Consider the following 11677-nt stretch of genomic DNA (forward strand, 5'->3'; position numbering starts at 1 on the left):
TCAATAGTGTGGCCTCCACAGGTTTCACAACAGCCCTTTTTATGATGTTCTCATCAGAACTAGATAGACGCTGGTCAAAGTCCCGCACAATGCATGTGAGGTGTCTGCTGGGGGGGGGGGATAAAAACTAGGAAAGCAACTCTGGGATTCTTCTGTTGTTTACGCTGTTATTGGCAAAATCCGACGTGGGTTTTGTGTGTGTGTGTGTGTGTGTGTGTGTGTGCTGGAAAACAAGCGCACCTCGTCATTTACAGCTCTCTGACGGACAGCAGAGGTGAGATTCTCATCAAACTCCACACAACAGAGTGTATTTTACGGTGTGTGTGTGTGTGTGTGTGTGTGTGTGTGTGTGTGTGTGTGTGTCTACGTGGATGCACAATGTGTCCGATTTTATGCCGATTGCGGTTAATTTTGACGTGCGGGGACTTTTTGACCCCTCCGCGGATCACGTGACGCCGCAGCGCACCTGCAGGTGTCGGGTGAGTAAAAATCCTGCCGTCTCCGCGAAACTCCGCAAACTAATTAGCCGTCGTGGCCGCGGTCGTCGCAGAGTACCCGCGACGATCGCTCGTCATCACCCGTCCACCCCCCCCCCCCCCTGGTAGAAACTCAGCGTGGGCCGCAGAGATGCGCGCAAATCAAACTTTTAATTGTCCGCGTCAGAGGAAGCGTGCGGAGCAGAGCGGAGAGAAGAGGGAGCAGGTGAGTGGGTTACCTGCCTCTGAGTCTCTTTATGCAGTGAGTTGGGGATCAGCTTCAAAGAGGTGAAACACAATCTGGAGGGTCAGGATGCGGAGGGAGAGAAAGATCAGCAGAGGGGCAGAAACCCCCAGGGAACGAGGTGTTTGGTGATGCCTTCAGGTGTCAAGCCAGTTCGGGTTTTTTGAGGTTTTCAAGCACCGGAGGGAGTGTGTTTAAAGGGCCACTTTCCGATGTAATTCGTGTGTATATGCATGGACTTACCTCCTGTGGTTCCTTTGTTTCCTTGTATTATATATATATATATATATATATATATATATATATATATATATATATATATATATATATATATATATACATATATATATATTCAAACCCCACACAGATTAGCAAATCAGTCATTCACCAATGTTTGTTTCCACAAGGCTCCTTAATGTTTCTCAAAGCTTTCAGGAGCTGACTTCCTAAACCTGAAACTGTCTGGCCCAATCAGACTGCCCCCTCTGTGATGTAATTATAATTGTTCAAAGCATTCTTTGTTCAGTGACCCCTTTATTTGGCTGGGCTGCGTTTCTCGTTTGGGAGCCCATCTGATTTGGTGACTCCGTCTGTTGTGGAGGAGAAGCGCGGCTTTCTTCAGAGCGTCGGCAGGGAAACTCGGCCGCTTCCTAAAGACGTCTGCAAAGTGTAATCCAGGAATAATGAGCGTACGCTGACAGAGGGGCAGTGTTGCAAAACTGATCTATCCTCGGTCGGCCGTGGCTCAGAGCAGGAGCAGAGCACCGCTGCATACACGGTGCAAGTTTACCGAATTATAAATAAATTATCTGCAGCTTTATTAACCATGTTTGCAAACAGAACATTGGTGTTAGAGTGACCCCTGACCCTTAACCCGCCTTTAAAGAACTCACATGCCTGTGCTTTCTGTTCTGCTTCTTACTTTTGTAATGCAACGGCTTTTGATAATTTTCTTTTGGCAGGTAAAATGTTGCCAGTAAAGTCAAGCCAAGAGGCCATATGTCTAAAATAGATAGATGGATAGATGTATCAAGAGGCCACATGGCTAAAAGGTCTACTCTTCATTTGCAAATGCAAAATCAGTAGAAAGGTCAAAGCGTGCGTTAAGCAGCTGCTAAAAGCAAGTTTATTTTGAAAGGTGTCAGTGGATCCATGGTTTTCTTGGTTAAAGAGATCTCGATATTCATTTGAATATTTACTTTTTACTTTTCGAAGGAACAACTTGTTCAGCCATGTCTCACTTCAAAAATATCTGAAAATACTCCCGCTTGGAAGTCCCAGGGGACTTCTGGCTGCTTCTCTCAGAAAACGAGACTGTACTGGTTTACAAGTTCTGCCACTCTGTCCATAGAAAAACTCATCACTTCTGCACTAGCATTGGTTAATAAGAAGTTGCCACTGCGTCGGATTGTGTCTCTTAGGACATATTTCTATACTTATGACATTTCTATCTGTATACACTGGAGAATTTAGCACTCTACTGATAAACTATCATTCATGAGATAAAGCGAGACACCTTATGTATAAAACTAAAGATTTTCTTTCGTCAGGGAGGGACCAAAGACTCTCAATATTTTTGTTGAGTTCATTTTATGTTGTTGAACCATGAGCTCAATATTGTCAGAAAAACAAACAAACAAACAAAAAAGTTTTCAGATAGATTTTTGCCCTATACATAAAGATACACATGGTGCACACTCTTGAACGTGGTTCTCCTGTTTTTATCAGCGGTGCAGATAAAGCGCGGGGGTGAACGAACTCTTTATCGGAAGATTTCAGATGTGATCTCACATCTACTCACTTTCATTCGGCTCCGTTGTCTGGGTTTGGTGTTGGTGTGCCTAAAACTGAGAGCCCGTGGTGGAACATCATCAATACCCCCCCCCCCCCCCAACCCCATCTTATCTGACTGGAACTATGAGCTCTGGTAAGAAAATGTCGATTCCCCCTATCTGCCTACGCAGCCTGGATTTTTTTTTCTTTCTTTTTTTTTTAGCCGCACGCCCGCAGACTCCTCCAGCCACTGGCAACAGGTCCAACAACACAAACCAAAAGGTAGATTTAATCCCAGTAAGCTGCAGGTGGCTGTTTGGATTGGCTGGCCAGATCTCCACATTTTTCCTTCTCTTTTCACACGCTGCAACTCCCCCCTCCTCCTCCTCCCACTCCACCTCTCCCTTGTCTTCCCAGGCTCCCAGTGCGGTGGTAACCCTCAGCTGAAGCGAGGCCTTTAGCACGGTGGAGGCAGCACGCAGAGCAGCCAGGACCTGTCACATTACTCTCAGCTCGGCAGCGGGACGAGGCGAGAGGCACCTGAGCCAAAGGCTGTGAGTGAGGACTCCAGTGTGCGAGGGAGACCAGAGACCAAACAACCAGCGGGGAAGCGGGACGCCAACTTCTGCCGAGTCCAACTTTTTGTTTTTTGGAGACACTTCTCCTTTTTCCCCCTCTGACTGTGAAGAAGATCACAGCTGTTTGTGGTTAAAAAAAAATAATAAATAACAAGAAAAGCTCCCTTCCTGGTTTTTGAGAAGAGACGGCGCAATGGATAAGGATGCTCTGGACTACGAGTACCCAGACCTGGAGCCTCTACCCACTCGTGCACAGGCAGAGTAAGAACATTTTTCATGGTTTTATAAAACGAGATTATTTCTGTCTCCTTTGTCTCGTCAACATAAAGCAGCTCGTATTCATTTCATTTAGGGGAATCAGAGGTGGGAGGAGGCTCTTATTGAGATATTGGGTGACACTTTACCAATGCCAGTGTGTCATCTTGGTTCTGGTTACATTGAGCCACAATGGCCGTCTCATTTTGCTGCCGCGAGGAGCCAGTTGTGCTGAGAGTTGGTTGGCGTGAGCGTCACTGAGTCGGAGGGAAGAAAAAAAAAAACTAACTTGTGTGCATTCACACTTTAAAACCTGGTGACTCTGTAACATGTCATGATCAAAAACGTATCCTGAAAACTGACGGCCCCTTCCCACAATGCAACAGGACACGCAGGCAGTGTGATGTGATGAGAAGTATGTGATATACTGAAATTGGCTGCATCTCACTGCCTTTGTGTTGTACAAGCCGTCGTTGCTGCTGTTGCTGCTGTTACTTCTCCTCTTCCTCCTCAGCCAGCTCTCCCTCTGGAAACTTTTAACTTAAAAGCTTACAAATACTGTGCTCACGGGGCGCCCAGTGACAAACTCGCTCCTTTTTTGGAGCGGTGAAACAGGACAGAAACCTTCCGACATCAATTGCAATGGCTGCCTGCTTCAGTGATCACAGACCACAAATCATCCTGCAGCAGTTTTTTTTTTTTCTTCTTCTTCTTCTTCTTCTTCTAAATGCGTCCACAAAGCTCACATAACTGTCAAATATTAGTAGTAATTAACTACCCCATGACCAGGCATTCCTGCTCTCCCAGTGTACAGGAGCGTGAGCATAAGCTGGCATTTGTTGTTGTTCCCGTGTCACGCTGATACCAATCCGTTTAAATGCAAATCTCCGCAGGGCTTTCGCCGCAGGTCCCCAGCAGCCGCAGCAGCTGGTTCCTTCTGTCCGTCACGTGTGAAACCTTTTTTGCCTGTTGAGTCACTCGCTTCCTTTTGCCCAATACGTGAATGTTTGTTTTTTTTTTCCTCCCCCCCCCCACAGAGTAATCCCTCCATGTGACCCGACTGCCGATGACAAGCTCTACCACATATGTATCACGGCCATATCCGTAAGTCCTGGTCCCTGCCAGTGGGACGCTGGGCCGTCCAGTCCCTCGCCATTCTGTTATCAGGCACGCGGCGCACTTCACACAGTGCCATGTGAACCAGGCTCTGCTGAGACGTCGCAGTGGAGGAAGAGGCCTGAGTTGTCCTCAAGCTGAGTTCAGCAAACACATTTGTTCCGAGACACTGAATCACTGCCTTTTTTTGAATGTTTAGTTTACATAGTTTGTACATAGTGGTGCTTCCAATTTATTTTACAAGGAAACATCCAATGAATTATCATTAATCGAGACAAGATATGTAGTTACATTTTCGTTTTCCAGTTTTAGCCTATTTTTACTTTTTGGTTCACAATTTACCTTTACAACATATTCCCTTTTGACTTATGGGTATTTTCTTCGAATATTTAATAATATAAACACGTAATTTAATTTACGTGTTTAAACCTTTTCCAGATCCTTGCTTCCACATCCAGTTTTTAGGTTACGCATCGATCGCAGTTTCTCTCTTGGAGCAAATATCAGCTAAAAAAAATTGCCCGCTAAACCTCTGTACTTGTTCTTTGCTCGACCGAAAACTGGATTTATATTTACATATATGTTTTATAACCATAGCATGGCTATAACATTTATTTATTTATTTATTTTTTTGATTTAATATCAAAATGCAGCGATGTCTTCAGCCTTGGTTCTGTATTGGTGGTCCCATGTTGCACAGGTGTGTGACACAGGTTCCACGACGGCTGTGGTCTTGAGCGTGACAGCTGCTCGAAATCAGGATGATGTTTTATGTTTTATTGACGTTGATTCATATTCTCTGTAGGCTGCGGTTTAGTTTTTAATCAGTCCCTCTGCACGACTTTAAAATTTCTTCCTGGAGTTTATAAGATCCGCGTCGTACAACGCAGCCCGCTGTGAACTCTGAGGATTGTTAGTATCGTGTACGGCGTGTTCCCGCTCCTCTGCCTTGTTAGCGAATTGGCCACTCGGCTTTTCATCTTCCTAACGACAGCTTGCCGCTAATGATGTCTGCGTTTGATGTTTTTAAAGATGGTACATACCAGACATGTAATGAGCAGGGAGGTCTGCGCAGCTCTGTTTACCCTAAATGTGTCACAGGTCATTAGAGGTCAGTGAACGCTCAGTGGTCACTGATTCTGACTGATGACAATTCATTGAGGCCTCCTCCACAGGAGGTTGGGGGGGGGGGGGGGGAGGAGTTGGAGGAGTATGACTGAGACTCTGTGGTTTGGCCTTTCGTGGCATCGAGTCACTTTTAGTGCAGAGACAGGCTGATGCGCAGCTGCACGCAACTGTGCAGACAATACTCACTGGCATGTTTCCCCTTGCAGCTCGTCGTCATGCTGATCCTCGCAATCTTGTCCAGGCGCATGAAGAAGGGCGACACGCACAGAGGTCTGCCCGGGTTACTCAGGTAAGGCTTTGTAATAACTGCACACTCCATGACTGATTTCTGTTTCAATTTTGTACGCTGGGTCAAATGTAGATAAAACAGCAACGCGCAGTATTGAAACACTGAAACATCCCCGAGTCCTTCGCTCAATTTCCGAGGACCGTGAATGAAATGAAAAATACAAAGTGTCGTAAGAGTGTGAGCTTGATAGCACGTGGCCTCTAAATACCAACTGCTGGATCCCACAGCCCGGTCAACTTCCTGGATCACACGCAGCACAAGGGCCTGGCGGTTGCAGTGTTTGGAGTTCTCCTGTGCAAACTGTGGGGCCTGATCATCTCGCCCAATCCCCTTCCCTTCACAGCGGACACACAAAACAAACGTGAGAAAGTGACGTGCACCCACATCAGGCCCACGTGCATGCATGATTTTTAACAGATCTATTTAAGTTCTTCAAGACACATTTAACTCACTTCAATTCTAATCAGCTGCTGCTCACCTCAGCACATAATTTCGGGTTTCTTTTTTACTTGGTATTGTTAGACTAAGCCTTCTTGTTTTTGTTGGACTGTTCTGTTGTTTTCCCCTGAATTTAAACTGAAACTGAAACTGGCTTCAGGAGTTTATAACTTTTTTCAGCAAAGCCACTTTTTCAGTTTTTTTCAGCAAAAAGTTCTCACATCTTTAATCCACATCAGCTTGTTTTCTCCTGGATGCTCACACGCTTTTGCCGCATTTCCAGAGAACTGGGTGATTCTCGGAGTCTTCTACTATCCCGCTCTGTACTACCCTCTCCTGGCATGCGGCACTTTGCATAACAAAGTGGGATATGTACTTGGCAGCCTCCTGTCATGGACACACTTTGGCGTGCTTGTGTGGCAGAAAATCGACTGTCCCAAAACGCCTCTGGTAAGCAAAGCCGGCTTTGGATGTCTTTGTAAGTTTCAAGGCAGCGTTAATAGTTTTATTTGGAGTTACAAAAAAAAAAAAAAAAAATCTCGAGCCATTCAGATTTTTCTCGAAAAAATGGAATAATTAGCATTTTGTGTGCAATGCGTCAGCTGTGTAAATTCTGGGGATTAAAATCAAAGCTGATTTGTTGTGGTATTACAGGCCAAACAAAGCCTGTCTGTAGTCTGTACATGTGGGGGCTGACAAGATGAATATCAGGCTGACTCACGGTCGGAGCGATCCGTGTGACGAACGGCTAAAACTCAAAACGATTAGTTCCGCTCTCCTCCTGCTCTTAATCAGGAGACTTTGTCACAGTTAATCAGTTTAGTGTTTGGAAGAGACATTAAGCCTTGGCGAGGTTTCTTTTTCTTTCTTTCTTTTTTTTTTCTTTTTTTTGATCTCTTGTCTTTGTTGGTATGTAAGAAATGCTGCAAAGGGCGTTCAAGCTTTGAGCTGATCAGCATTGATTGACATTGATCCAGCAGGACAGTAGCACCTTTGTTTGAAAGAAAGAAAGGCATATTCAAACTATTGAGAGCAATGAAAAGAAAAAGAAGAAGAGAATTGAACCCAATCAAATTTTTTTTTTAATTTTACATTTCACCATTGTTTGGCAGAGGGTGTGTGTTGCCTGTGACAATCTATACAATACAACTCTTTTATCCTTTGAAATATTTTGGGGATTTTTACATCGGCTTTAATATATATAAATTGCTCGTGTGCAGACGCGTGTGCCTTATATCCACATCTTTGGCCATTTTCAGATGTATCCCACACTTGCCCCGTTGATGATCAAGTCTTCTTCTCTTCCTTTTTGCAGATACACAAACACTTCTCGCTTTTCTCCAGCCTGCCTCAGATTGCCTGTCTGGCATTTCTAAGTTTCCAGTATCCTCTCCTTCTCTTCAAGGGCTTTAAGGGTGCAGAGAAAAATAACGGCTCCGAGGTAAGATTTGCCTGTTGGACTCCTCACCACAAGCTGTTTGGACTCCACTTTGTTTTTAAGTTCCTTCAAGTTACCCAGAATGATTTCAAACATGTATTTTGATCTATTTTGAGGCACCTGTGTGTGTGTGTGTGAGTGAGAGAGAGAGAGAGAGAGCATGAGAGAGCTGCCGGCTAATCGAGGTGCTTATCGTGCTGGTGCAGTCCAGGCTGAGGGAGTGAAACGTGATGTCCAGCGCAGTGTGCCGCTTGCCTAATCAATTTAAGAAGATTTGACGTAATTGGTTTATGTTATGTTCTGGATCAGATTATGAAAAGGGCGCCTTGTATTTTTTTTTTTTTTTTTCTTCCAGCCGGTGAAGCACAAAGCTTTGTTTATTTGATCATAATCTTAGCACGGGTGTGACAAAGCTGTGTGTGTGCGTAAGGGGAGGCAGGGGGTTCAACGTCATATGAACACCCCCCTCTCTTCAACAGCTGACTGTTGCATTTATAAATTCTCCTTTTAATGCTGTCAGGATCTCAGCAGCAGCTACTACCAAGACTATGTGAAGGAAATCCTCAAGAAACCTAAAAAAATCAGGTAAATGATCAGGCAGGTGTGTTCCATTTGCAGCGTTAAACCGCATCAGTGCAGACATTTCACGTTTTCTGGTTGTTTCCTCAACGTGTTACAACAAAAGCAGAGAAGTCTGACAACTGGACTGTTGGATGAATAATAATCAGCTCACACACGGCTGTTTTGCTCGCTACGCTAACATTTATACCAAGTGACGTATGACATGGATATCAAGATGGCTCAAACAAGTAGGGCCGCATTACAGCAGCTGCCCCCGGGGCCATTATCAGAAATGACTGACAGCCAAGGTGATGTCAATCAAAGTGTGATAGCCCATGCCCTAGAGTCTTGAGGAATTGATATAACCAAAAGATGTCTCATTTTTAAATATGAGCAATCTTTAAATATATAAATAAATAAATATTTCCACTCACATTGGTTGCACCGTTATGTTTTTGTTTTTTTTCTCTCTTTCAAGCCAAGCTGTCAGAGGCTCAAAATGCCAACAGGAAGATTTTAAATAAAGCACATTCACTCTGGAATATTCCATCTCCTTCACTGTGCAAATAACCAGAAATATAATTAGGAGGCTGCAGCAAGAAATAATGCATTTTTTGATTTGTAAGAAGGGCTTTTCTCAGCTGGTACTCATTGTCATACATTCAACGATGTCTGTAAAAAAAATATATATATATACTTATATATATATATATATATATATATATATATAAAAAGCTCACAAACTTCTGATAATGGATGTAAAATACAGTATCTGACAATTGCGCCTGTGCAACTTTCCCCTCAGCACATCGAGCGTGGAGACGCCCAGCCTCCCTCAGAGGATGATTAATGCTGTGAAGTCGTACATTTACACACCAGAGGAAGGTAAAAACCTCGTCCGGGTGTCTGTCTGTCTGTCTGTCTGTCCTGTTTCCAGCGTTTTCGCGTCGGCTGTGACATTTTCCATTTTTCCTTTTGAAACAGCATTCCGCTTTCCATTGAAGCTGGCGATATCTGGTGTGGTGTCCTTTATAACCATGTATCAGGTAATGAATATATGCACTGGAAGTACTGCATCATTGAACAGAGCACGACCACATGCTGACTGACATGTTGTTGCTTGTGCTTTGGCTGAAATCAGCTGCTTCTTCTTCTACTACGACTACTACTACTACTGTAATTTATTCCATGGACAGTTAGATTACATAAATTCGGTAACAATTTATGATAACTACACACTATTAAGCATTAGCTAAGCATTAATAAACACTGAATTCATCATTTATAAATCATGTTTCTGACATGAATACTCAGTATGTGGTTAATAAACACTGTTTATAACACTGAAAATACATTTGTGAGTTTTTATAAAACATCTATTAACACATCCACTAATCATTAAGCATGCTATTGATGAGCTCATTAATGAAGAGTAAAACATTAATAACTGTGTTTATAAACTACATACTAATGAGTACTCATGTCAGACACATGATTTATAAATGATATATTCAGTGTTTATTAATGCTTAACTAATGCACTTAAGTGTTAGCCTAAATTCTTAATAGTATTTCTCTCTCTTTTTTTTTTTATTAATTACAGCCTCCAACCAATAGCAATAATCAAACAAACTCTGAATATAAATGCGTTCTATTTTAGTCTCTTGTAACTTTCCCGTGGTAGAAACGCGCAGCTTCGCCTCGGAGTAATTCAACATCCAAAACTGCTCCCCAGAAATCCAAAATGTTTGCTCTCATTCCCCAGGTGGGTCTCCTGCTGATCTCCGGGGTGGTGCCTGTCCTCCAGACTGCTCGGCGGGGAGTGGATGAAGACATTGCCAAAGTTTTAGCTGGTTTTCAGATCATACTGTCTCCAGACAAACACGAGGTGGTCCGGATCGTGGTTTATTACATATGGTGTGTGGAAGGTGGGTGAGACAAACGCACTTCTTCGTCTTCGTCTTCGTCTTCCGAGTCAGGTCGTCATGCTTTGCAAGATGAGCAAATCGCCCTAACCTGCTCGTGTGTGTGCCGTAGTTTGCTACATCGCTGCCATGACCCTGTCGGCTCTGGTCAACCTGGCGATGCTCATGAGGTCCATGGTTCTGCATCGGTAAGAAAAGAGGAAAATCATCTTGTCAGTCTCTTTGTCATTTTTGTTTTTTCCCAATCCCAATGCCAGACTTCTTCCAGGAGTCGTGAGCGCGCTTAATTTCCCCTCATTACAATGTAATGCTTCACAGAGGAGCTATTATGACATAATAAGGAACTAATCATCGCGGGGGACAGAAAAGCATTTGTCCAGCACTAACTGCTGCCTACGTTTGAAACGGACAGTCAAGATAAGAAATGGAAAACTGCACCATTACCATAAATTATGCCATATTAAAAGAAATGATTTTCTTTGCCAGGAATCAAATTGCATTCCCGAGCCAAATTACCGCCTCAATTAACCGTGTCATTTGCCCTGACAAGTCAGTTTAATGCTTTGCATTTTTGCCGCAGCGGCTTGACGGTGTCCTCTGCTTTGTGTGGCCGCAGGTCAAACCTAAAGGGGCTGTACAGAGGAGACATCTACAACGTTTACAACTGCCAGAGGAACATTAGGCCGTCAAGGCCAGCGCTGGTTTGCTGGATGGGATACACCAGCTTCACAGCAGCCCACATCTGCATCGGTGCGTGCGTGTAGCAAATGTTATGGGGACAAAATATGAAGTAATCGTTGTTATTTTGTGTTTTTCTTTTCTATTCTTACCACAAAGTCTTTTTTGTGGCCCAGAAAACTGCAACGGCAGAAGGAAAGAACTCAATGTTATGGAGTATTTCAAGTCATCTTAACAGAACTGTCTGTTCACACCTCTGTAGCAGTTGAGCTTTTTTTTATGTCTTTTTTTTTTATGAGGAGCTTTTGTACGAGTTGCCTCATCATTTTTGGGTTTCCTAGAGGAATGATGGCGGATTTGTCAGATGCTGACCAACACGCTGCAAACCTCAAGGCCACTGAGCTGATCTCTCTCTGTCTGTCTGTCTGTCTGTCTCTCTCTCTCTCTCGCTCTCTCTCTCTCTCTCTGTCTGTGTGTCTGTCCTGCAGGCATGATCGTGCAGACGATGGTGTTCTTCCTCTCCCTTCTAGTGGCCGTCTTCCTCATTATCATACCAGTCCTTCACAGACAGAACCTGATCCTCTATCAGACCCTGTTCACCATGTGGTGAGCATCATCACACCTCTGACTCACTGGCCGGGGTGGGGGGGGACTTTGCAAAACACAGGCACAGTTTATTTCAAATGATTTGGCCTTTAGTTGGCATTTATTCAAACTACATCTGGATCAAATTCTCATCAATGTCAAGTTGTGGACTGTAGATGTTGATCGATGGATAG

The 11677-nt window shown here is 43.9% G+C and overlaps 1 protein-coding gene across 6 annotated transcripts in view; it reads left to right on the top strand.

Moving 5' to 3' along the window:
* Positions 1–202: 202 nt before the first annotated feature.
* stra6 (signaling receptor and transporter of retinol STRA6) overlaps positions 203–11677 on the top strand; it is a 15844-nt gene continuing 4369 nt past the window's right edge. Inside the window, exons 1-15 of one of the 6 annotated variants that reach the window (XM_076042723.1) lie at positions 203–274; positions 2717–2775; positions 2911–3332; positions 4364–4430; positions 5777–5859; positions 6087–6220; positions 6581–6747; positions 7613–7738; positions 8256–8320; positions 9102–9181; positions 9281–9342; positions 10061–10223; positions 10333–10408; positions 10837–10970; positions 11387–11504. In XM_076042723.1, coding sequence (XP_075898838.1) covers positions 3265–3332; positions 4364–4430; positions 5777–5859; positions 6087–6220; positions 6581–6747; positions 7613–7738; positions 8256–8320; positions 9102–9181; positions 9281–9342; positions 10061–10223; positions 10333–10408; positions 10837–10970; positions 11387–11504 — 1343 coding nt within the window. In that variant the 5' untranslated portion in view covers positions 203–274; positions 2717–2775; positions 2911–3264. Of the gene's footprint in view, positions 275–351; positions 480–529; positions 703–2716; positions 2776–2910; positions 3333–4363; positions 4431–5776; positions 5860–6086; positions 6221–6580; positions 6748–7612; positions 7739–8255; positions 8321–9101; positions 9182–9280; positions 9343–10060; positions 10224–10332; positions 10409–10836; positions 10971–11386; positions 11505–11677 lie in introns of those variants that run through there. The other 5 variants (XM_076042726.1, XM_076042724.1, XM_076042727.1 and 2 more) reach the window with 5 other exon arrangements.

This window comes from Nelusetta ayraudi, unplaced genomic scaffold (assembly GCF_046127955.1).
Source record: "Nelusetta ayraudi isolate G7.1 ecotype Tasmania unplaced genomic scaffold, CSIRO-AGI_Nayr_v1 ptg000071l, whole genome shotgun sequence".
In the NCBI taxonomy this organism is placed as follows: domain Eukaryota; kingdom Metazoa; phylum Chordata; class Actinopteri; order Tetraodontiformes; family Monacanthidae; genus Nelusetta; species Nelusetta ayraudi.